General features: G+C 40.7%; 1 protein-coding gene across 1 annotated transcript; it reads left to right on the top strand.

Moving 5' to 3' along the window:
* Positions 1–7,599: 7,599 nt before the first annotated feature.
* Positions 7,600–20,985, top strand: LOC138963134 (uncharacterized). Its single transcript, XM_070335168.1, has 2 exons — positions 7,600–7,677; positions 14,572–20,985. The coding sequence occupies exon 2, from the start codon at positions 14,614–14,616 to the stop codon at positions 16,135–16,137; it is 1,524 nt and encodes a 507-aa protein (XP_070191269.1). The 5' UTR covers positions 7,600–7,677; positions 14,572–14,613; the 3' UTR covers positions 16,138–20,985.
* The last annotated feature ends 5,747 nt before the right edge of the window (positions 20,986–26,732 follow it).

Below are 26,732 nucleotides of genomic sequence, written 5' to 3' on the forward strand. Positions count from 1 at the left end.
GGGGGATGTTTACATTGCTTCTCAATCTATTCTGCAATATCGCAAGATTTGCGCGAAATCAGAGCAGTTGGGGTTTTCATGATTGGACCATGTTTGCCATTCCAGACTATATAGCGAAAATAAATAGATAAATAAATAAATGATCAAATAAATATTTCTCAAGCTTCTAGCTTGGAGAGTGACAAAAGAGAGATAACGAACAACCAGTCTAAGACGAAGAGGAAAAGAAAAGAGGTGAAGAACAATAAGTAGTTGTTTCGTCGAATAAAATGAGACAAATGTTAGCTTTTCGCTTTTTTTTCTCTTTGAAGAAGAACAAGGAGAAGAACAAGAACAAGAAATAAATGTAAAAGAATGACAAGCGAACATTTATTTCAAGCATCATTTATTAGCTGCTAAACGTGTGGATGACGCAATATAGCACGGCTCGTTTACCGGCATTTCATGGTGCACGATCACAATGGCATTGACAAACTTAGTGATGTGTGGTGGAGAGCTCACAACAGTCGCAACGGGCTGTAGCCACAAAATACATGAGCATCAATCATTGTTTTTGTAGTGTGTGGGGGGGGGGGGGGGAGCAGGCCGGGGGCGGCGGTCAGTGTGTGTGTGTGTGTGTGTGTTAGGGCTTTGTCTGTATGGCTGCTTCTATGTCTGTGTGTTAGTGTATGTTTTCTGTCTCTTGGCCTAGAATTGCATTCGTACGTACGTCCGCTTCTCTTTAAAAAAAACACCTAGAACGGTCATCTTCGTCAAAATTGGCCCTCTCCCACAGAATGATCATTTGCGTGTGTCCCCTTCACCCCGGTGACCGACTTGACCGCAACGTAGATCATACGAGAGCAGACATTCTCCTCCTGCCACTATCCCGAGCTGTGGTGTGAAATACAGCAATTTGTCCTCTGCCACAAATCGCCCCACCACATTTGTCTACCTTTTGCTGACCAGCGCTAGTAATTGTCTCCCTTGTTCACCGCCATTTGTTTTAAGAGCAGCTGATCCTGCCACCTGGCTAACATTTGACTCCTGTTTTTATGACCAAGAGAGCGAATTTTGCCGTCGTTAAGAGAGCATTGAATGACGTAAACGGCCGATTTCTCTTTAGCCTACAAGTACAGTAAAACCGTGACTCAAGATGAATAAATAAATAATTGATTAAATAAATAAATAAGTAAATGAATAAATAGATCGAAAGAAAGAAAACGTTGCTGTGTTTTTGTATAATTTCCTCTGCATTTCATCTTCACTGAATGACCTTCCGGACTGCAGAATAAATAAAACAAAGGCGAGCAAGTAAATAAGTACTCATTTTGTATTTTATGGACGCTCGGTCATGCTGTTGCTCGTATGTAGTCTTAGTAATTTTAAACTATGCAAACAATACCTTTTCTGCAACATATGCATTTGGTCTAGACTGGGGGCGGGGATGGATGGGGGAGGGGGGGGGGGTTGTAGGGGGAGGGGGGAGGGGGGGGATCTAGGACAATCGATTCTGAAGTCTGTAAAGGGTATCATTGTCGTGAACATCTTGACATTCAAAGGAGCCTTGATCGACAACAGGAAACTAAAGTAAATTTGTTCTTTTCAAAGGCCAGGGTCGTAACGTGAACACTGATCAAGCGGACGTAACTGTGTCTGACCACAGAAGACCTATCGATTCTCTCCCTTTACCCCGCACGAGCACTGTGTCAGTTGGCGGAAAAGAAGCCGTCCGTGGGAACAGTTTTGCTAAACTTGTTGGCGATGCCTTATTGGATTAACCTTTGCTCGTATCTCGTTCAACTGGCTCCGGACTAAACGGATTAACCTTTACTCGGTGAAGCACACCTCGGAATGACAAACAACAGGAACGCTTCCTGCTCGATCCGCGCGGACATGATCAGCTGACAATGCATACTGACCTACAGGCACTTCATACTTATTCAGCTGACAATGCATACTGACCTGCAGGCACTTCATACTTATTCAGCTGACAATGCATACTGACCTACAAGCACTTCATACTTATTCAGCTGACAATGCATACTGACCTACAGGCACGTCATACTTATTCAGCTGACAATGCATACTGACCTACAGGCACTTCATACTTATTCAGCTGACAATGCATACTGACCTAGAGGCACGTCATACTTATTCAGCTGACAATGCATACTGACCTGCAGGCACTTCATACTTATTCAGCTGACAATGCATACTGACCTAGAGGCACGTCATACTTATTCAGCTGACAATGCATACTGACCTACAGGAACTTCATACTTATTCAGCTGACAATGCATACTGACCTACAAGGCACTCACTTATTCAGCTGACAATGCATACTGACCTACAGGCACTTCATACTTATTCAGCTGACAATGCATACTGACCTACAGGCACTTCATACTTATTCAGCTGACAATGCATACTGACCTACAAGGCACTCACTTATTCAGCTGACAATGCATACTGACCTACAGGCACTTCATACTTATTCAGCTGACAATGCATACTGACCTACAGGCACTTCATACTTATTCAGCTGACAATGCATACTGACCTACAGGCACTTCATACTTATTCAGCTGACAATGCATACTGACCTACAGGCACTTCATACTTATTCAGCTGACAATGCATACTGACCTACAGGCACTTCATACTTATTCAGCTGACAATGCATACTGACCTACAAGGCACTTCATACATATTCAGCTGACAATGCATACTGACCTACAGGCACTTCATACTTATTCAGCTGACAATGCATACTGAACTACAGGGCACTACATACTTATTCAGCTGACAATGCATACTGACCTACAAGGCACTTCATACTTATTCAGCTGACAATGCATACTGACCTACAGGCACTTCATACTTATTCAGCTGACAATGCATATACTGACCTACAAGGCACTTCATACTTATTCAGCTGACAATGCATACTTACCTACAAGGCACTTCATACTTATTCAGCTGACAATGCATACTGACCTACAGGCACTTCATACGTATTCAGCTGACAATGCATATACTGACCTACAAGGCACTTCATACTTATTCAGCTGACAATGCATACTGACCTACAAGGCACTTCATACTTATTCAGCTGACAATGCATACTGACCTACAGGCACTTCATACGTATTCAGCTGACAATGCATACTGACCTACAAGGCACTTCATACTTATTCAGCTGACAATGCATACTGACCTACAGGCACTTCATACTTATTCAGCTGACAATGCATATACTGACCTACAAGGCACTCCATACTTATTCAGCTGACAATGCATACTGACCTACAAGGCACTTCATACTTATTCTATCGCAAAGAGAGAGTGAGATAGAGAGAGGGGAGGACAGAGAGATAGAGGGTGGAGATAGACAGACAGAGAATGGGAAGGGAGGGAGGGGGGAGGGGGGAGCGAAGAGAACTTAACTTGAGGATTGTATGCCGGATGACCTTGCCATTGGAGGCTCCGTTGTAACCCCGCCCTACCCCACCCCCGCCACGAACCCCTGGCCAACTCGCTCAGCTTCCTTTGACAATTGAGGAACGGAAAACTGCGTGAAGTTAACTCCTTGACTGCCACAATGTGTACGAGATGGGTTTTTGGTTTTGTGTTTATAAAAACAAACCTACACTGTGACAAGGGAAACAACCGCTGTATAATGCCGTTTGAAGTCCAGCCCGATGATTCCTTCCCCTGGATCGAATTTTCTCAGACTTGTTATGATTTTTACATTTAGTCAAGTTTTGACTAAATGTTTTAACGTAGAGGGGGGAATCGAGACGAGGGTCGTGGTGTATGTGCGTGTGTGCGTGTGTGTGTGTGTGTGTGTGTGTGTGTGTGTGTGTGTGTGTGTGTCTGTCTGTGTGTGTGTGTAGAGCGATTCAGACTAAACTACTGGACCGATCTTTATGAAATTTTCCATGAGAGTTCCTGGGATTGATATCCTCGAACGTTTTTTTTCTTTTTTTGGATAAATGTCTTTGATGACGTCATATCCGGCTTTTCGTGAAAGTTGAAGCGGCCCTGTCACGCTCTCATTTTTCAACCAAATTGGTTGAAATTTTAGTCAAGTAATCTTCGACGACGCCCGGACTTCGGTATTGCATTTCAGCTTGGTGGCTTAAAAATTAATTAATGACTTTGGTCATTAAAAATCGGAAAATTGTAAAAAAAATTATTTTTTTTACAAAACGATTCAAATCTACGTTCATCTTATTCTCCATCATTTTCTGATTCCAAAAACATATAAATATGTTAATTTGGATTAAAAACAAGCTCTGAAAATTAAAATAAAATATTATTATCAAAATTAAATTGTCGAAATCAATTTAAAAACACTTTCATCTTATTCCTTGTCGGTTCCTGATTCCAAAAACATATAGATATGATATGTTTGGATTAAAAACACGCTCAGAAAGTTAAAACGAAGAGAGGTACAGAAAAGCGTGCTATCCTTCTCAGCGCAAGTACTACCCCGCTCTTCTTGTCAATTTCACTGCCTTTGCCATGAGCGGTGGACTGACGATGCTACGAGTATACGGTCTTGCTGAAAAATGGCATTGCGTTCAGTTTCATTCTGTGAGTTCGACAGCTACTTGACTAAATGTTGTATTTTCGCCTTACGCGACTTGTTTATTCAGTAGTTTTAACTAAATTCAAGCAGTCAAGGGGTAAGTTTGCAAACAGCTATAACAAAGCAAACAAACAAACAAACAAGTCGTGCAAGGCGATATTAAACTAGTGGCCGAGTGGTAACGCACTTGCGCTCGGAATCGAGAGGTTGCGTGATCGACCCTGGGTCAGGCCGCTATTTTCTTCCCCCCTTTCCTAACCTAGGTGGTGGGTTCAAGTGCTAGTCTTTCGGATGAGACGAAAAACCGAGGTCCCTTCGTGTACACTATATTGGGGTGTGCACGTTAAAGATCCCACGATTGACAAAAGGGTCTTTCCTGGCAAAATTGTATAGGCATAGATAAAAATGTCCATCAAATACCCGTGTGACTTGGAATAAAGGCCGCGAAAGGTGAATGCTCGCCTAACAGGCTTGAGGTTTGCTGGTCGATGTGAATGCGTTATATATTGTGTGTAAAAAAATGTTTGTTTGTCTGTCTGTCTGTAAAAAAAATTCCATTTCACACGGCAGAAATTAATAATTATGTAAAGCGCGGAGAGCACAGTTAATTGTGGTTCGCGCTATATAAGCTCACCATAATAATTTTAAAAAAAACAAGAAATTCCTCCGAGGTAGGAAAAACATCCCCGTCCTTACCATTCTCACTGCCACCAACTGAGAAGGTTATTTCCCTTTGACCATTAATATGTCCCTCTATAAGTCCTTGTAGAATCTTAATCCACCAATAACTCCCTAACCGTGTGTTTGACTGGTCCCAATTTTTGTAAGGACCGTCTCAGGAATGTATAGAACCTGTTCACCAAGTTTGGTGACGATCGGTCCGTTCATTCTTGAGATCTATATGCGAACACAAACACACAAACACACAAACAAACAAACAAACACATCGACCGAATCCTATACACACCCCTATACCGGGGGTGTAACAATCTGTCGGCTGTAAAGGGACAGTACTTCTCGTGTTTCCCTGCACACATTCCCGTGTGCTTCCATGCACGCACGCTTTTTTTAAATAATTTTTTGTTATACTTTATCACATCTACTGATATGTCTGAGTCCTGCGAATCGAATGTATGACGTTGACGCCATTAACAAAACAATTATTTCCCTGGCTGTTTCAGATTTATAGTACACTAGATGAATACCCGCTTCGCCGGGTAGCAAGTAGAGCCGAATATACCCGGCTTGAGTGGCGCACCGTACGCCGGCTTCGCCTGGTCCGAACCATGGACCCGCCAAGCTTAGGTCCCTCCCTTTTCATTCTGTGATGGCTTCTCAGAGGAACGCCAGGACATACAGACTCAGAAAAGCAGCCATACCAGATCACAAACAGAACTCTACAATCCACAGGTGTTTTTTACAGACACACAAACACACACACACACACACACACACACACACATGCACACACACACACACACACACACACACACACACACACACACACACACACACACACACACACACACACACACAGAAGCCGTATATATATATTTATACATATATATATATATATATATATATATATATAGATGTATAAATATATAGAGATAGATGACAGTGTATTTTTCGCGTGGCTATAAATTGATTCGACCTTTGCACTTTTACAGTGAGGATAATTTACGGGTCCAATTTACGTTCTGGACACTGCGGTGACCTTCTAAAAATAGTAACAGAACGCGGGGAATATCCGAAGATGCCCCCTCCTACTGTAGTGCACCATACGAAGGAAGGGAGGTAAACGCTGAAAACATGGAAAAGATAAGGAAGGGTTATGGTACGAAAAAAACCACAAAATCGGTTTGCGCTGCGCGCTGCGAGCACGTATTGAAATATCTCATCGACCAGATTTTGTCCGGGGTGTATCTGAATATGGACACCAAATTTGAAGCAGATCCATCGAGAACTTTGGCCGTGCATGGCGAATACACACATACACAGACAGACAGACAGACAGACACACAGACACACAGACAGACACACAGACACAAGTCGTATATATATATAGATGCACCATCATAATAGGATGGAAAACTGAGAAACGTGGACACATGAAAAACGTTGCTGCTGCTCATGATGCATGCCAGACACCGACGTCGCGACAGGTCTGGACCCTGGATGGTACTTGCTTTCAACAACATGCTCGGCGCCCAGCAGTGCTGCAGTGGGGGAGCGGGGCCGGGGGGGGGGGGGGGGGGGGGGATTGAAGAAGTGCATGACATCCGCTGAGACAGGCTGCTCTTGGGTTAACCACGGACCCAATAATATTAGTCCGTGGGTTAACCAAAGATTCTCCTATTGAAGGACTGGATCCAGCATTTGCTGCGCGAGCTGAAAGAGGGGAGTTCTGGAGACTGTGGATCAGCGCCTGCTGGTGCCGACGGACAAGTCCCCTGAGCTGTTTAGTGATGGTAATATTGTTGAAAATGATGCGGCTCACAGGACTGTTTTGCAGCAAGCTAATCCTGAGGACAGAAGTCAAACACTAACACCGCCAAAATGCGTGTCAGTGCATGTGTGTGTGTGTGTGTTGTGAGTGAGTCACTGGGTGTGCCGGCGGCGTGTGCGGTGTCATGTGCCGTCGTCAGTGTGTGTGTATATGTGTAATGTGCTGTGTGTGTTTAATGTGTCTGTTCATAGCACTATAGCACTATGTGGGCTGATTCTGACAGTCCTCTCGGCATTTAATCATTGTTTCTGTACAAGAATGGTATACTAGTGTTCAATTGCTGTGTGTGTCAGTGTTTTTATTCATGTGGTGTTCTTTTTCAAGTGTGTTTCAAATTCATGCAAATACTGCCACAACCGAGGAATTTGTCTTGACTGCTGTTTTGTGCACTGTAGCCTACAGGATTCACGGTGGTATATTTTCGTTTCAAATGTATATATATATTTGCCTCATGTTCGTCAGTTTACGTATTATTCCAGTCAGGTCTGGTTTTAAGTCGCTTCTACAACCTTGACCTTGATCATGTATCACTTCCGTGTTCTAGCTTCCATCTTTGTCTGTCACGAATTTCAGCCTGAGAGGTTGTAAACAGGTATGTTCCCGGTTTTTCCCCGGAGTTTGTATTTACTCCTTGGAGCGACTCAAACTAAGATATACATTTCCACGATCCTCCTGACCAGAATAGGGGACGGGGTAATCTTGAACTTTAGCGTGTTAAATTCATAGCTCAGAATTCAGAGGCATCTCCAAATTTGTAGAACCTGCACTTGTTATCAAAACAAGTCATTTTAGATCCCTTTGAGGTTACGGAATGAACTCCGATGAACTGTACGAATGCATTTCGTTCACATGGGTCAAAGAAGGAATTATCCGTATGAGCGGCCAAGGGAGACAGCTCTTTCGTGTAAATGATGTCCCATGGTTGACAACGTACGCCATTTTCGGTGCATTTTCGTCGATTGAACAACCAAATTAATTAATTATGCTTAAGTTTGGAGCTCAATCCGTCAATCAATTTCACGACAAATGTTCTTTGGCTTGCTTACATGGACTTGTATCAAAAATAAGTCAAGAATGTCACTGGATTCTGAGCTATGAATTTAACACGCTAAAGTTCAAGATTACCGGGGACGGATACCGGCTGTTCGAAACCACATCACATGCGTGTAACCACGAGGAGAATTCCATACCACATGCAGCTATAGGTAGGACGTCATCAGGCCTTGTTTGTCTCACATAAACTCCATACTAACTACCCCCATTCCCCTCCAAAGTGCTGCTGATCAAACTGTGGTTCCGTATTCCACTCATGGAGTCTAATTCGTGATAAAAGAAATAAAAAAAAGATATTTTGACACATGCCTGTACATAGTGTTGACCTCCCCACCTTTTTAATCTCCCTGTTTGCCGGAGCTAGCCACTCTCAGTAACAGTGACTCAACCGCAGGACACTGAGACGTTCGCAAGAACCCATGCAGTCCTCTACGGAAGAAGAAGATGAAGAAGAAGACATAGAAATTTGCTTCAATGCAAAATCTTTCTTTTTTCATTCAAGGGACGTAATCACCCGAAAAAATCGTTTTGGGGTAAAATCTATCGAATTTCATAATAAATCCGCTTCAATTGCAGATTGCAGACCTAATTGCAAGATCTATTCTAATTGACATGCTTTTCTCCCTCTAATTAAATGGTTGTATACCCATTATAATTTGCAGGTATCGAAGCATTCAGTCTGGCGTTTATTTTGGCAAAAGCCCGGCTGACGTTCTACCTAAAGCCGCATGTCGCCATACGGTATACCGAACTGTAAAGTTTCAGGCACTTCCATTTAAATTTGAATGTCGTTCTTAAGACAGACACATCATTTTGGTGCAGCGCACTGAAGCAAACGTGACTGACAATATGACAGCTATTTTAAAGAGTTTAGCTGCATCGCATTCGCAGAAGCCTTGTTTCAACTCTCACTTTCAAGGACGTAACTATTCTCAATCTAACTAAACATTTTCCAATTGAAACTAATTTCCAGGTACAGACAACGCCGCTTACCTCAAACTCGCTTACCTTGATTTTTTGGATACGTCGAAGTGAACCATCGGTCCCGGCCAGCAGCCTTCTTTTTATCACTAAAATTCCTTCACTTACCTCGACTTTGGATCGCTCGATTTTCTGCTTAGCTCGATCTCATGCCCAGGTCCCACCTTATTTTGATCACATCGGTTAGCTCGATCTCCCAATTTTGCAGTCTTCACAGACTTTTTTTCTCCATATGACGTCAAACGAGAAGTGACGCACAAATGTAAACGTCATTATGAGTTATTTCTAATATGCTGACTGTTAGCAAATGATAACAGACATGTCGACAAAAAAGATATCAAGCATGAGCCGCGCGAGGTGACATGCGACTCATTTCGTGGTGGAGGGTCACAAATCGTCCGATTCACATAGCCGCATGGCGGTCAGATGTCCTATCGTTTTCAACTGAGCGCAGTCCTTGTCCGATAAGAACTCCATTCCTTCGGACAGCGCGTTATTTGGTCATTTCATTTAAAAATAGAAATCTTCCAAAAGCGAGCGAGCGTTCTTGCGTACAGGTGCACTGAAGTTGTGCAGTGCAGATCTTACGTTTTCGGAACCATTTACGGTATGAGCTGTTTGGGTACACCTGTCTACAGTACGGAACGCGGATCGTATCAACTGATGCAAGAAATTGATGCATCCAAAACCAAGAATTTGAAGCATCATTTTCACAAAAGGATGCATCATTTTCAAAAAGGATGCATCATTTTCCAAAACTAATGCATCCGATACAAAAATGATGCATCCTTTTAGAAAATGATGCATCATTTTGATGCATCACTTTCGGTTTTGTATGCATGCAAAAGATCATTCATTTCCAGTCTTTCCGTAAAAAATGCCTGAGCATGGAAAAACTTGAAATGACATTTTGACGAATATAAACAGATTGCATCATTTTCAGCCACTCACCTTGCCATTGTGCCGTCGGCACCTCCGTCTCCTTTGTTTCTCGCCTCCTGCCGTCTTTGCTCGACTGTTTGAACCACAGCTTCTTCCAAACCGTCAATTACACTTGCCATGATTTCGGAAAAATTCCTGCTGGTAGTGGGATTGGGAATGGCGCGTACAAAAGAGGCTTAGAAATAGTTCGTTTTGCTTCGTTTTCCGGTTCAAATTTTGCTTTTTGCTCGGCACTCTCCGGGAAATTCCAAAAATTCTGATGCATCCAAACGCGACGATGCATCAAATTTGTGGTTTTGGATGCATCAATTTTCTGCATCAGTTGATACGATCCTTTTTCCGTACTACAGCCAGGGATCGCGCTAGCTTTTTAAAAAACGCGTAAGTCATACGCAACGAAACGAAAAAAACGCGTCACGGACCAATATTTTTGCGTACTACGAAAACACGTACAGACACAAACAAAACACGCACGAAAGACTTAAAGACACTCCTTACCTAAATACGGCGAGTTTTCCTGTCGAACTCCGCGCACGCCTGTCGAATAACACCCCTGCTGTCTCCAACCTTCGGGCCTTGCGAGTTTGTTTCCCGCTCTAATACGACTAGACACACTTTCCGCCTTTTGGAAGCGCGAGATGGGAGAGCAGCTAATGTCTGTTTCATTATCCGACAAGACATTATCTGGTAATACCCTCGTTACGTTCGTTTGCGATACTTCGATGCAAAAAGAAACGGACTTTTGTTTTGACGCGCAGATTTCATGTGTGTCGTCACTTCTCGAGCCCTATAGTCAGTTTCAGGATCGGGTGATTATTAAGTCAGAGCAAAAGCGCTGCGTGAAGACAAGAAAAGGTTACAATATTTTTGCGTATGGCTTACGCGGCGCGGCGAAAAAAACGCGTCAGCGACTTTTAAAATGCGTCAAATACGCAAAAATCGTGCGTAAACGCGATCCCTGTACAGCACACTAAAGTTAAGAGTACGAAAGACAACTCCAACTGACCAAGGTTCACGTCTGCTTTAACTTGCTTTCGGTTAGAGATGAAGCGCGCGGCGATGAATTATACCACCGAAAAAAAATAAAGCCTGCCAAAGAACAGCGCTACTAATTCACTTCTCCTGTTACCTGAGGGTTCAAGCACAAGAGGTCATGATTTTAAATTACAAAAAAAAACCTGTTCAAACTAACCTGTATGCAAACTTCTTTACTAATCGTGTTGTAAATAACTGGAATAATTGGCCACCCAACATTGTGTCAGCAGGAACACTAAACACGTTCAAAAACTTACTTGACAAGCACTGGAGACAATTTATGTTCTCTACAAATTTAACTCAATTGAGATCGTCCCAGGACGTACGCAGGGCACAAATATAAACAACGATATTTCAAATCACTAGCTGAAAAACATAGCAGGCAAAAGGCCGAGAAGCCTATCAGGCCGCTAATAGGCCTAAAAAAAATAGGTGTGGTTACGGTAATCCGACCTACCCTATTTTTAGGGGCCGACCCTATAACTTTTTATTACATTTGTCACACACAAAAATGAAAACAAGAAAACGAGTGCAGAAAATGCAGCGAAAGCGCTCGAGTCGTCATGCAGACGACAGACGATGCAAGGGAAATAACTCCTTCTACTAAAAAGGCCCAACAGACGCTTGCCATGACAAAAATGGCGGCATCTTCTTCGGTTGCGAGTGCTACACGCTTGGTTGCTCTGCTATTATAGAAAAAAAAGTTTTAAAAAAAAAAGTGATTGCCTACCTTCCTACCCTTTTTTTGTGGCTATGTTACCTTAACCACACCTTTTCTTTTTTTTTGCCTTATGTTATGTTATGTTATATTATGAACACGTTTGGCGTTTCAACAGCATCGTGTGCAACATTAGGGCCAAGAACACACAGCTAGCATTATTCTAAAAAAATGACAGTGTCGCCGCTGAACCTCAACTATCACGGAAAGTAAAGTTTCGTCACTTGTAGATAGTTTCGGTACAGCAGCAAATTCACTTGTAGGCAAATTGTTTTGTCGAATCTGTCAAGAAAAAGCTCTGTCATGAAATCATGCAGTTAATGTGTGCCATTATCAAAGTAGGAGTGTTGAAGTTTTTATTTGTTTTTAGTTTGTTTGTTTCTTTTTGTGTGTGTTCTGTTGTTTGAAACTAAAGTAATAGAAATCCATTTCATTTTTTCATTTTTTCGATAAATGTATTTGATGACGTCATATCCGGCATTTTGTAAAAGTGGAGGCGGCACTCTCACACCCTCATTATTCAATGAAATTGATTGAAATTTTGGCCAAGCAATCTTCGACGAAGGCCGGACTTTGGTATTGCATTTCAGCTTGGTGGCTTAAAAATTAATTGATGACTTTGGTCATTAAAAATCTGAAAATTGTAATTAAAATTATTTTTTTTATAAAACGATTCAAAATTACGTTTATCGTATTCTTCATCATTTTCTGATTCCACAAACATTTAAATATGTTATATTCAAATTAAAAGCGAGCTTTGAAAATTAAAACTATGAAAATTATGATTAAAACTAAATTTCCGAAATCAATTTTAAAACATTTTCATCTTATTCCTTGTCGGTTCCTGATTCCAAAAACATATAGATATGATACATGGGTGAAACTAGCCCGTCAATTGACTGAAATCCGTCAATCTGAAAAATAAGTCTGACGGAAATTCCGTCAATCCGCAATTTTGAAGAAAAAAAAACGAAACTACTTGCGGAACGCGTTTTTGAACTGCTATAGTGAAGCGGTTGCTGTTTGCCCGGAAACAGAAGCGCTTTTGCACGTGCTCGCGGTAAACCCCATAGGTAAGGTTTCTTCGCTTTCGGATTCGTTCTGCATCACGATTAAAAAAACCGTTCTCTCGCGTTTTGGCAGGCATTACAAAGTGGTGACACGATTTCTGCGACAAAGATGCCGGAAAACGCACGGACAGATCTTATTGATGCTGGTCTAGCCAACAAATGGCGATGGGACTGTTGGAGTTCATGAAACTAAAACTGTGTGTGATAAGTTTGGTGCTTGAAACTCAAGTGCTTTTCCTTGAGAACTTTGCACTATAAGAGATGCTACTCAGCTTAGTTGCTACTTTGTGCAGTGCTACATCATGCTGTTTGCATGTGTGACATTCTGTTTCATCATTTATTTCAATGCCTGTCTGGCAATGTTTGCTTCTTATAATTAAATATTTCGAACTTTTATTTCAGTTGTTCAGTTGTTCACTTTCTATTTCATGTAGTATGGCTGTTGTCAATGTTAATTGTTTCCCCCCACGGGTTAGGGGGAAGAATATACCCGATGCTCCCCAACATGTCGTAAGAGGCGACTAACGGATTCTGTTTCTCCTTTTACACTTGTCAAGTGTTTCTTGTATAGAATATAGTCAATTTTTGTAAAGATTTTAGTCAAGCAGTATGTAAGAAATGTTAAGTCCTTTGTACTGGAAACTTGCATTCTCCCAGTAAGGTAATATATTGTACTACGTTGCAAGCCCCTGGAGCAAATTTTTGATTAGTGCTTTTGTGAACAAGAAACAATTGACAAGTGGCTCTATCCCATCTTCCCCCTTTCCCCTTCGCAATATAACCCTTCGTGGTTGAAAACGACGTTAAACACCAAATAAAGAAAAGAAAGAAATGTTAATTGTTATCAATTGTGTCGTTGTGTTGGAAGATGCAAGTGTGAAAGGATACAAAAGAAAAATGATTACTTCTGTGAATTGTTTTGATTTTGTTTACCATTTTTACCATATCATTAGAATCTGAAGGTATTTTTTTGACCTGCATGTTAGTGTATTTTTTTGCCAGGAAAGGCCACAAAATCACAATGAATAATACAAAGGGGCCGTTGCCCCCCTGGACCCCCTGACGGGGCCCTGCCCCGTACCCCGCCAGGGCCTAGGCGGCCCCTGGACCCCTGCCTCAAAAAATGTTCAGTCAATTTGATTTTCCTAGGTTTCACCCATGATGATATGTTTGGATTAAATACACGTTCAGAGAGTTAAAAAGAATAGAGATATAGAAAAGCGTGCTATCCTCCTCAGCGCAACCGCTACAGCGCTTTTCTGGATTGTTAATTTCACTGCCTTTGCCACGAGCGGTGGACAGACGATGCTACGTGTGTACGGTCTTGCGGAAAAAATGCAATGCTTTCAGTTTCATTCTGTGAGTTTGACTGAGCTTGACTAAATGTTGTATTTTCGCCTTACGCGACTTGTTTTTTTCTCTAATTTTTTTACACTTGTTTCAACACACTCTGAAAATATACAGACAAAATATAAGCAATATATAAAATACAATTAAAATTAGCGGAGTCAATTTTCGGGGTCAATCGTTGTCGTCTGTTATTAAAGTACTTAGTATCCACTATCTGGGTGCATATTTATATATACATGCCCAAGTGTGTTTGTATATATATATCACATTGTGTGTGTGTGTGTGTGTGCTGCAATTTAATAATTATTTACATCATTGTTCCCATCACTTTTTTCAGTTTTACACCTGAAGATCCTTCTGATCAACGACAATCCGCACAATGGAAAGAGGGAAACGTCGACAAGAGAACACAATTGCTGGTCAAGAGGGAATCAAACAACAACGCAGGGAGTGCCAGGTAGAAAATCAGCAACCGGATGTAGAAGAATGTCAGGACTTCACCCAGGATTTTACTGAGAATTCTTTTTGTGATGTCAGTTTTTCTTCAACAGCCAGTTTGAAATTTGGAGACTTATCATTACCAGCATGTTACAATCCTGTCAAAGAAGAAACATGTTCAGAGAGCTGTGAGACAGACAGTGCAAGTAGTCACAGAATAGCTGAATATGAAGCAGAGAATGCTGATTTGATTACACAGATTAAAGTCCCAGGTTTGAGTAGATCAATCAGAAAGGATTTAAAAAAGAAGAGGAAACTGATTAAAACAAAAATATTGCTAGAAAAGAAGAGAGTGATGCAGAAGAGAGTGATGGTGATGCAGAATGGTGTAACACCCAGTGGAGACCTTACCCCAGTTTGTAAGTCGAATGATAATCGCAGATTGACAGAATATTACTTGAAAAAAGCAGAAATCTTGTTACAACTCGGTTTAGTTGAAGGACAGATTAGAAAACTGGAGGAGAATGAAAGTGTAGAAAGCAATGAATGGATAAAATCTGGTCTGCGTGTCCTTTCAAAAGAGAAACGGAAACAAGATCACAAGCTGAAACAACTCAACGAAGCTTTGAACAAATGGTTGAACAAGAAGGCAGCTAAGGTGGGCTGTCCTGGTGGGGACCCATTTGCCGTCTTGAGCTCAGTGTCACAGGTAGTTGCAGCATGGCGTGATAGAACACAGAGACAGCTGTGCCAGGCCAGAGAAAATGTGCAGTCACTGGGCCTGGAAGCACTGTTTGCAGATGGTCAGAGTAATACTGAACACACGCAGAAAGACAGTGCACAGATTTCACAGATGTGTGGAGAGCAGAAAGCTGGATGTAGTCTTGAAACACATTCTCCACAGGAGGTTATCATCACCAGTTTGGAAGAAGCGGAGCCAGAGAAGTGCCAGAACTCTGCTACTGCCAGCCTTGCTAAGACACACTTGACCCCCAAAGCACACAAGCAGGGGAGACAACTCGACAATGAAGACGAGAAGCAGCGACACGAAGACAAGCTTATGTGTCATATTGACGAATTTGTTACGGAGAATCAGATCACGCCCTTGGTCAACCAGTCGTATTTCCTCGTGGCCAGACTTGCTCATGTCCTCCTGACACACCACCGACAGGTGAAAAAACCTCCATGCAGTGTGGGTGAGGATAATAGACAAATTAACAAGCCAACAGCATATCAGGCTGTTCAGCAGCACACTGGTGAAAGCCCAGGGGTAAGAAGCCTGCAAAACACTCTTTCTGGTACATTACAGCAAAAGGAAGCTCGGACAGGAATAACAGATGTCATGAGAAATCCTAAGACTGCCGCCTGTTGCCGTCTGATTGCGCACATCGCTCTGGAAACAACACCGCAGAAATGCTCCAAGAAAAAGAGAAAGAGGCATGCACAGGGGCTCTTGCAAGATTAGACCAAGAACAAAAGCGATTGAAACAGTAACGGCTTACGCTGAAAAAGTGTCATTGTGAGAAAAGTGTTGTTCGTGTAATTTGGAAATGTAGTGCAAGTACACTAGTTTCAGATAAATTCATCAGCATTTTTTTAATGATTTATACATATTATGCAGGTAGGCAAGTATAGTGCATAAGCAAATTTAAATAAAATGTATGTCATATGAAACTGTATGCAAACACAGGTTTACTAGCATTCTTACACATGTGGAGAAAAGTGACTACAGGAATGTTTTTTCTTTTCTCCATATGTAATTTTTCTTCTTAAAGTTCATAGAGTGAAGAAGAAGAGAAGGCGTAGAGAGCGGAATATATTCGCCAAACACGGGTACTTGAGTGTTGATGCTATGTCCATTAAAATGTCCTGTCAGTGTCATCGAATTTTTTACAAATTAGGATGTCTGCCTTAACAAGTGGCTCTATCCCATCTCCCCCCTTTTCCCTATCCCATCTCCCCCCTTTCCCCGTCACGATATAACCTTGAATGGTTGAAAACGACGTTAAACACCAAATAAAGAAAGAAAGAAAGAAAGGATGTCTGCCTGAAGTTTCATTCACTATATTATCCTGAATATGCCCCGTTTGACGTTTTCCTGTTTTCACATTTAAAGAAAAAGCTCTGAAGAAACCGTTACGAAAGCCTTGATGCTGCTGTCCGAGAGTAAACGAGGGTCATTTAGGGCATCGGCAAAAACACTCACGCCAAAATGTTTGAAAGGTATTTTTACAGAATTTTAACGTGTGTCACAGCTCTGGAAGGATCTTTCGAGAAAATGGCGTGGTCAAATTAACGGTGGGCTGTGTGCTAATATAAGATTCCAAGGACTTCAAGAATACCCCTCGTACATGTTTCATTAACAAGGAACACTTTTTTTTTCATTAAAAGACACTCGCTCGTTTTATTCTAAAATAATGATTATTGCATACATATATGAATACAGAATGTAAAACAAATCTATTTTTATTTTAACTTTAAGTTTAATCAAACGTCTATAATCTGTGAAAAAGCTAAAAAAAATCTGATCGAGCATGAAGCAGTGGCGAACGTGTGGTAGCGAACGTTGCTGACAGACGGTCCAGTATTACTCGACAAAAAGGCAATAAAAACAACAAAATCGCACCTGAAAAAAGTTAGCACAAATCCCGCATTGGGCCTCAACTTTGAAAGGTGTATAATACGTCACATCCGGCGTAGGATTTCCCGGAAAATTTTACAATGTAAGTGATAGTAGCTGTTACTCACAAACTTTCAATTTACACAATGAAATTCCAATAACATGCAAACACAAGAATGGGAGACGAAGGGAAAACCTACTAGCGATTGAAATTATGCAAACGAACTCACAAATCCCTCACTTTCCGAATGCAAACGCTGCAAATCCATATGCGTGCGTTGCTGTGTCGAACGTTGGGTTGACGAACGTTGCTGACAGACGCAACAAAACTTGATCAAAAGGCACTAAAAACGATTAAATGTTTTATTCACTGGGTATCGCATTCCTCTTCAGTTTCTTCCTGCAGACGATCTGAAGCGGTTGAAACGTCGTTTCCGATGAAAGGCTCGGTTATTTCCGTTAAAAACGAAGTTTGCCGAACGTGTGATTCAGTCTACAGACACCGGTCGGATCACAACAAAATGTTCATTCTTTGCGATTTTGTGATACTGTTGATGATACACCTGCTTTCCAGTGAAGAACATCAATAACATGATATTGACAAGCAAGAATAACAAAGACAAAAGCACGCGATGTGTAAAATTAGGCTTTGCTTTTCAAACAAAGCACGTGTTTTTTTCCTGACAGACGCTTTTGGTGGCGATTGAACATTTTTTCCAGAAACGGTTTTATGCTCCTATTTGATATGTTTTCCCCATTTTATCTAGTCAGAGACTAACCTTGTGTATTAATTGAATTAATAACCCCATTATCATAAGTTTTGTGTGTTATTTTCGTGTCTGCTTGAATCACACTTTGAACAGGGTCATGTGACAGAAGGAAATGGTGTCTGTCAGGATTCACACGTTCGCTTCGAAAAACTCGCTCAAATAATTGCTCAAACACAAACATTTTATTTTTTATTTTTTATTTTGTATTACAAATACCATACTTACTCATGCCAAGCAGAAACAAGTCGCGTAAGGCGAAAATACAACATTTAGTCAAGTAGCTGTCGAACTCACAGAATGAAACTGAACGCAATGCAATTTTTCAGCAAGACCGTATACTCGTAGCATCGTCAGTCCACCGCGCACGGCAAAGGCAGTGAAATTGACAAGAAGAGCGGGGTAGTACTTGCGCTGAGAAGGATAGCACGCTTTTCTGTACCTCTCTTCGTTTTAACTTTCTGAGCGTGTTTTTAATCCAAACATATATCTATATGTTTTTGGAATCAGGAACCGACAAGGAATAAGATGAAAGTGTTATTTCGAAAATTTAATTTTGATAATAATTTTTATATTTTTAATTTTCAGAGCTTGTTTTTAATCCAAATATAACATATGTATATGTTTTTGGAATCAGAAAATGATGGAGAATAAGATGAACGTAAATTTGGATCGTTTTATAAAAAAAATTTTTTTTTACAATTTTCAGATTTTTAATGACCAAAATCATTAATTGATTTTTAAGCCACCAAGCTGAAATGCAATACCGAAGTCCGGGCTTCGTCGAAGATTACTTGACCAAAATTTCAACCAATTTGGTTGAAAAATGAGAGCGTGACAGTGCCGCGTCAACTTTCACGAAAAGCCGGATATGACGTCATCAAAGACATTTATTGAAAAAATGAAAAAAACGTATGGGGATTTCATACCCAGGAACTCTCATGTTAAATTTCATAAAGATCGGTCCAGTAGTTTAGTCTGAATCGCTCTACACACACACACAGACAGACACACACACACACACACGCACATACACCACGACCCTCGTCTCGATTCCCCCCTCTACGTTAAAACATTTAGTCAAAACTTGACTAAATGTAAAAAATGATGAAAATCAACACAGTAAGCAAGTAATTTGAAGGCAAAGTTTACACACATCAAAGAGTCTGATTACCGTGAAACCTGCCTATACCGAACTTCCCACTTGAGTTACAGCATTGCTTCTTTGGGAATAGTTGTGGGAGGGTCCCAACCTGAGTACCGAACGGTTGTGGGAGGGTCCCAACCTAGTAATGAAGTATTTGTTGTCATCTCTAAGTTGTCCTCCGGAGTCTGAGCAACCAACCTGACTTTGTGTCTAAATGGAATACCGGACTTCCCACTATATGTTTTCGGAATCAGGAACCGACAAGGAATAAGATGACATTGTTTTTAAATCGATTTCGGAAATTTAATTTTGATCATAATTTTTATATTTTAAATTTTCAGAGCTTGTTTTTAATCCAAATATAACATATTTATATGTTTTTGGAATCAGGAAATGATAAAGAATAAGATGAACATAAATTTGGATCGTTTTAAATGAAAAACAAAAATTACAATTTTCAGATTTTTAATGACCAGTCATTAATTAAATTTTAAGCCTCCAAGCTGAAATGCAATACCAAAGTCCGGCCTTCGTCGAAGATTGCTTGGCCAAAATTTCAATCAATTTGATTGAAAAATGAGGGTGTGACAGTGCCGCCTCAACTTTTACAAAATGCCGGATATGACGTCATCAAAGACATTTATCGAAAAAAAGAAAAAAACGTCCGGGGATATCATTCCCAGGAACTCTCATGTCAAATTTCATAAAGATCGGTCCAGTAGTTTACTCTGAATCGCTCTACACACACACACACACACACACACACACACACATACACCACGACCCTCGTCTCGATTCCCCCTTTCTATGTTAAAACATTTAGTCATAACTTGACTAAAAGTAAAAAGGAGGGGGTCTTAAAAGGGGGGTCCCACTGTACCTCAATCATCAGTGGATGTGCTCCTTGCCAGATCACTGCTTGTATTCCTGCTGCAGTTGCTCTGGTCACTAAACCTTCATTACCTGGCACTGTGGTGGTTCTACATTTTAATTCCTATTAACTCGATGTTCTTTAACTATGTTTATACATAAATGCATATTGTAAAGCAGTATGCATTGTTAGAGGATCTTTTAGTAGCAGTGTTTAAATGTCGAAGCTGCTTTTACCTAAGAGACCGACTGTATATTGTGCTGTTGTATTTGTCAGACTTGATTGTACCAAGTCCTTCACATGTTGTAATGCGCTTAGAGCCAAATATTTTTGTTTTTTGTAAGGGATAGGCGCAATATAAATACACTTTATTATTATTATTACATTGAGAGTATTATGATGCCTTGTGTTTTTCCCTGTTCATGCATGCCATGTGTGCTTGTCTATTTGTCCTGGGTATTGACAATAATATGTTCGCAAACAAATATCAATTGTATGACCAATTATTCCAGAGAGAGAGAGAGAGAGAGAATGCTTGTGGGTGTGTGTGTGTGTGTGTGCGTGTTTATTGTATACCTAAAACATATTAACATCATTTGAGCATTTTAAAATGTTTCATGAGGCCATCTAGCTGTTGGCACCAAGGCATTGGCATTTTAAAACAATATAGTAGAAGACTAGAACCTGTCCGTAACAAGCACCCAAGGGACGGGGCAAAAGTGGACAAAACTTATCTGGCTCATTTATCCTTCCGCGCCACGAAGCCGCAAGCGAATGAATTCGTGGCAGGCGGAAGTAAAAATCAGCCAGATAAGTTTTCGTTATTGTTTGTCTGTGCACTTAAAAGACCGTTGGGTCGATATATTTGTGAATGTATTGTTTTGTCAATAACAAATGTTCCAACAACCTACCTTTCTTGTTTTTTTTATTCTGAATTTTGGAACGTTGGCAGTCTCTTTGTTTTTGGATTTATTTTTATGTTAAGGTAAATTATGCAGAAGAAAAGCTTCTCGCGGATCCTTGGAATGGTCGCTGTGGGCAGGTGCCGAGGTGGTTGAGAGCTAGGTGGTTGCAAGGACATGCTTCACTGTACTTTTAAAGGCCCAGACTAACCTACAATTCTGGTCAAATTACGGTACCTACTACCACTAACGCAATTATCAGTTATTTCACTTTCACAGAAAATCCTCTCTTATCAACGGCTTTCTCCCAGAGTAATGACATAAAGTAGGATTTCTCTGTCAACAGCTATCAAAATGGACTGCAGGTCTACACTTGATTGGGCTCTTGATGCAAGGGACATAATAAGTCGAGACCGGGTTTCTTACGATGGTCGAGTGACTCCCCTTCGTTAGCATGGCTATTACTTCAGTTCTAAGGCTATGCTCATTTAGTCAATGTAACGCGACAGATCTTGGGAAGCAGCTCAAATACACATTTAACTATAAACAAAAATGATGATAATAAAACAAACAGTATTTTGTTTTGTAAGACAGCAGCGTTGAAGAATACACACCGAAATTAACTCAGTGCAGAAAAATGTCGCTGACAGTGACAACTGAAGGTAAAATCATCCAAGTGCGGATTTTAACCAAGAAACTTCACGACCCTATTCGCAAACTCTACCAGTGCTATACGTCTAAATTTGATCATAGACAAAATGAAACATTTACTACGACGTCGACCTAATGGCATTTGAAGTGGAAGAAGAAATACATCCTAATGGGACAATCATTGAGAGAACGTACTTATGATAATAACTCATAACTCATAACTCATAACTCATAACATTTTATTGATCCAACAAAGGAAATTAATTTAGTCATCAGCACATACAGGTCATTAATTAATAACTATAAAAGAATAAAAGAAGAAAATTCATAAAACCCATGATATAAAAATACCTTTTTTTCTTGCACACCTGACACACGTGTTATTTCTTCTATTTCAAGATTGCGAGAGTCAAAGGCCATTATTATCGGTTTTGGGTCACAGCGGGGGCGGAGATGTAGCTCAGTCAGTAGCGCGCTGGATTTGTATCCAGTTGGCCGCTGTTAGCGTGAGTTCGTCCCCACGTTCGGCGAGAGATTTACTGGTTTCTCAGAGTCAACTTTGTGTCAGTGCAGACTCTCCTCGCCGGGTGTCCGAACACCCCCGTGTGTACACGCAAGCACAAGACCAAGTGCGCACGAAAAAGATCCTGTAATCCATGTCAGAGTTCGGTGGGTTATAGAAACACGAAAATACCCAGCATGCATGCTTCCTCCGAAAACGGCGTATGGCTGCCTAAATGGTGGGATAAAAAACGGTCATACACGTAAAATTCCACTCGTGCAAAAAACACGAGTGTACGTGGGAGTTTCAGCCCACGAACGCAGAAGAAGAAGAAGAAGGGTCACAGCGGATTCCCTCTTTTGAAACCTAAAAAAAAAAAATCTGAGAAAATCAGATCTTCAACAAGGAGGCAGTCATCAAAATGGAGGTAAAGATTGAAAACGTGATATCATTAATTTTAAGCCTGTGGCAGTAATATACCGGTATTGTAAATGTGCTTGACAACCAGTTTCATTGAGTGTCTCAGTGTCGGACTCCATATTTCTCCCCAGGAATTTAATAAGACCCTTACTGATCTTATTTTCACACTGCACAAAAGACCTCAACTGACGGAGAGAGAAAAAGCCAAAAAGAAGAGAAAAACTGAAAGAAGTGAAGCAGACCACAACAAAAACAAGAACTACAAAAGAAATATAAATTATGAATAAAAAAAACAAGTGAAAAATTATAGTCTCTACATTGACAAAGAAAAAGCAACAAGAGAGAGAGAGAAAAAAAGGATTAGCAGATGAAAATAAACCCACCGGAACAGACGCGTGAAAAGTTGGCTTTGTCAATCATTAATGGGTCTTCATCCTGCCACAGCTTGGCATCATAGTAAACATTTACCTCCAATTGACAGAAAACCGTCTCCTAGGTAACGCGGGGACCAACGATGTTGCCCGTTGGAGTGACATGCTTACGTTCTTCAATCAATAAAAGAGATATTTGAAACAAACACACAAAAACAAACCAACAAGTCGCGTAAGGCGAAAATACAACATTTAGTCAAGTAGCTGTCGAACTCACAGAATGAAACTAAACGCAATGCAACGCAGCAAGACCGTATACTCGTAGCATCGTCAGTCCACCGCGCACGGCAAAGGCAGTGAAATTGACAGGAAGATAGTACTTGCGCTGAGAAGGATAGCACGCTTTTCTGTACCTCTCTTTGTTTTAACTTTCTGAGCGTGTTTTTAATCCAAACATATCATATCTATATGTTTTTGGAATCAGGAACCGACAAGGAAAAAGATGAAAGTGTTTTTAAATTGATTTCAAAAATTTAATGTTGATAATAATTTTTATATATTTGTTTTTAAGCCGAATATAACATATTTATATGTTTTTGGAATCAGCAAATGATGGAGAATAAGATGAACGTAAATTTGGATCGTTTTAGAAAAAAATAATTTTTTTTACAATTTTCAGATTTTTAATGACCAAAGTCATTAACTAATTTTTAAGCCACCAAGCTGAAATGCAATACCGAAGTCCGGGCTTCGTCGAAGACTACTTGACCAAAATTTCAACCAATTTGGTTGAAAAATGAGAGCGTGACAGTGCCGCCTCAACTTTCACGAAAAGCCGGATATGACGTCATCAAAGACATTAATCAAAAAAATGAAAAAAACGTTCGGGGATATCATACCCAGAAACTCTCATGTCAAATTTCATAAAGATCGGTCCAGTAGTTTGGCCGTCTGAATCGCTCTACACGCACGCACGCACACACGCACACACATACACCACGACCCTCGTTTCGATTCCCCCTCGATGTTAAAACATTTAGTCAAAACTTGACTAAATGTAACAAGTCGCGTAAGGCGAAAATACAACATTTAGTCAAGTAGCTGTCGAGCTCACAGAATGACACTGAACGCAATGCAATTTTTCAGCAAGACCGTATGTACTCGTAGCATCGTCAGTCCACCGCTCATGCTCATGGCAAAGGCAGTGAAATTGACAAGAAGAGCGGTTTAGTAGTTGCGCTGAGAAGGATAGCACGCTTTTCTGTACCTCTCTTCGTTTTAACTTTCTGAGCGTGTTTTTAATCCAAACATATCATATCTATATGTTTTTGGAATCAGGAACCGACAAGGAATAAGATGAAAGTGTTTTTAAATTGATTTCGAAAATTTAATTTTGATAATAATATTTATATTTTTAATTTTCAGAGCTTGTTTTTAATCCAAATATAACATATTTATATGTTTTTGGAATCAGAAAATAATGGAGAATAAGATAAACGTAAATTTGGATCGTTTTATAATTTGTTTTATTTTTTTTTACAATTTTCAGATTTTTAATGACCAAAGTCATTAATTAATTTTTAAGCCACCACGCTGAAATGCAATACCGAAGTCCGGGCTTCGTCGAAGACTACTTGACCAAAATTTCAACCAATTTGGTTGAAAAATGAGAGCGTGACAGTGCCGCCTCAACTTTCACGAAAAGCCGGATATGACGTCATCAAAGACATTTATGAAAAAAAAGAAAAAAACGTTCGGGGATATCGATCCCAGGAACTCTCATGTAAAATTTCATAAAGATCGGTCCAGTAGTTTGGTCTGAATCGCTCTACACGCACGCACGCACGCACGCACACACACACACACATACACACACACACACACACACACATACACCACGACCCTCGTTTCGATTCCCCCTCTATGTTAAAACATTTAGTCAAAACTTGACTAAATGTAAAAAGAACTTCAACTAGAGCGGAGAGATGCAGATGAGCGTGCTTCTTTCTTTCTTTCTTTGACAATGCTCCTTTGCGTTGCCGAGAGGAATGCACTCAAATGACAATCATTGTTAAAACTGTCATGTTTTTTGCTCCCTTTGTTTCATGGCACTCTTTCTTTACATCGCTTTAATTTGCAGGCTCATTCGTGTCTGATTCTGGCTGTCTGTCTGGCTGTCTGTCTGGCTGTCTGTCTGTCTGTCTGTCTCTCTCTCTCTCTCTCTCTCTCTCTCTCTCTCTCTCTCTCTCTCTCTCTCTCTCTCTCTTTTCTCATTGTAACGGGTGACTGAGATGACGTTTAATAATCAACCATTTCTGATGACAAACAAAAGAATTCTGTACTCACCGATTCAAGGACAGCACATTAATACGAATTTTCGATTATAACATCTTCAGGAAGAAACAGGCAAAAACAAAGGAAATGGTTTTTGGATAACTTGCCATTTCTGAGTTATCGCTTTCTCTTCGGTCCCTTTCTGTCTGACTCACTTGCATTGTCCATTCATAGCATTGTCGTCTGCCAAGTTGTTCTGCTGACGAAGCATACTCATGAAGTCAGGAAGTGCAGGGCCTTTGTCTGTAAAACCCCTCGCAAAAGTTTAAGATGCCCTTTTCTTTATTCTCGCCAACACTGACACGTGACGACCTTTTGCTGTTTACTCCTTATTCATGAACTGCCCGCTTCAGTAGAACAAAACCGTGTGTGTGTGTGTGTGTGTGTGTTTATGTTAGTTTATGTGCATGTGTGTGTACCAGTGTGTGTGTGTGTGGGTGCGTGTGTGTGTCAGTGTGTGTTTATGTGCGTGCCGGTGTGTGTGCATGTGCGTGCGTATACGTTTGTGTGTGTAGGTGAGTGTGTGTGCGTGCGTGCGTATACGTTTGTGTGTGTGTGTGTGTGTGTGTGTGTGTGTGTGTGTGTGTGTGTGCCGTCTTGTTAATTAGAAAAAAACCCGTCTATTGTGGACGGGTGTCACACTGACAAAGCAGAAGGTCAGACGGACTCCACGAATTAATCTAGGCCATATACATTGCTTGTGCAACCCCCACAAACATTGCACCGTTAACGTTTCTTGGTCGATGCCCGATGCTCCACACTCAAATCATTCAGCGTTAGCATTTCCTTTCAATGAAGTTGTATGAAGAGATTCTCAATCGCTTAATGAAACACGCTCACTGAACCCAGTGTCTAGTGGTGGCGGAACCACACGGCTGAGGCTGCAACATTCCACTTGATACATGTTGCACTGCAGGTAATGGTGACCTAGTCGTTTAGTACAAACTCAGTACTTCATTAACAATCATCACAGGTATATTATCTATATCTACAAGTAAGATTATGTGCTCAGTTGTGCCATTATGTAAACCGTTTCAGACCCTTCTAGCATTTCCTTCAGCATTTCTTCTCCATGAAGTGGTGTAGGGGGAAGGGGGTGAGAAAACATCGATTTCTCAATCTGAGTTCAAAACCTCTAAGCATTGTACGAAAATTGCGGTTCTGACTCGCAATCCCCTTTAATAAATTCCAAAAGAAAAGCCCTGGACAGCGTTTCTCTATTCCTTCAAAGACAAAAGTCAAAATGCAACCACAGAGGCAATGGTCTATACATCAGACAATAAAAACAATCAAATATTTACACAAGGGTAATCCTTAATTATTTGACATGCGAGGCCGACGGCATTTTATTTGAATCATTCGCAAAAACATTAACCGGCCTTACAAGAGTCATTTCCATTTATTATATCTAACGTTAATGGAAACGTTATCCCTGAAGTTTTCATCCAGACGGAATGAACAATTGAATATTCTTT

The sequence above is a fragment of the Littorina saxatilis genome, linkage group LG1 (assembly GCF_037325665.1).
Source record: "Littorina saxatilis isolate snail1 linkage group LG1, US_GU_Lsax_2.0, whole genome shotgun sequence".
Taxonomy (NCBI): Eukaryota; Metazoa; Mollusca; class Gastropoda; order Littorinimorpha; family Littorinidae; genus Littorina; species Littorina saxatilis.

Excerpts from the sequence above, each read along its gene's own strand:
- LOC138963134 (XM_070335168.1), top strand. The coding sequence starts at position 14,614 with ATGGAAAGAGGGAAACGTCGACAAGAGAACACAATTGCTGGTCAAGAG.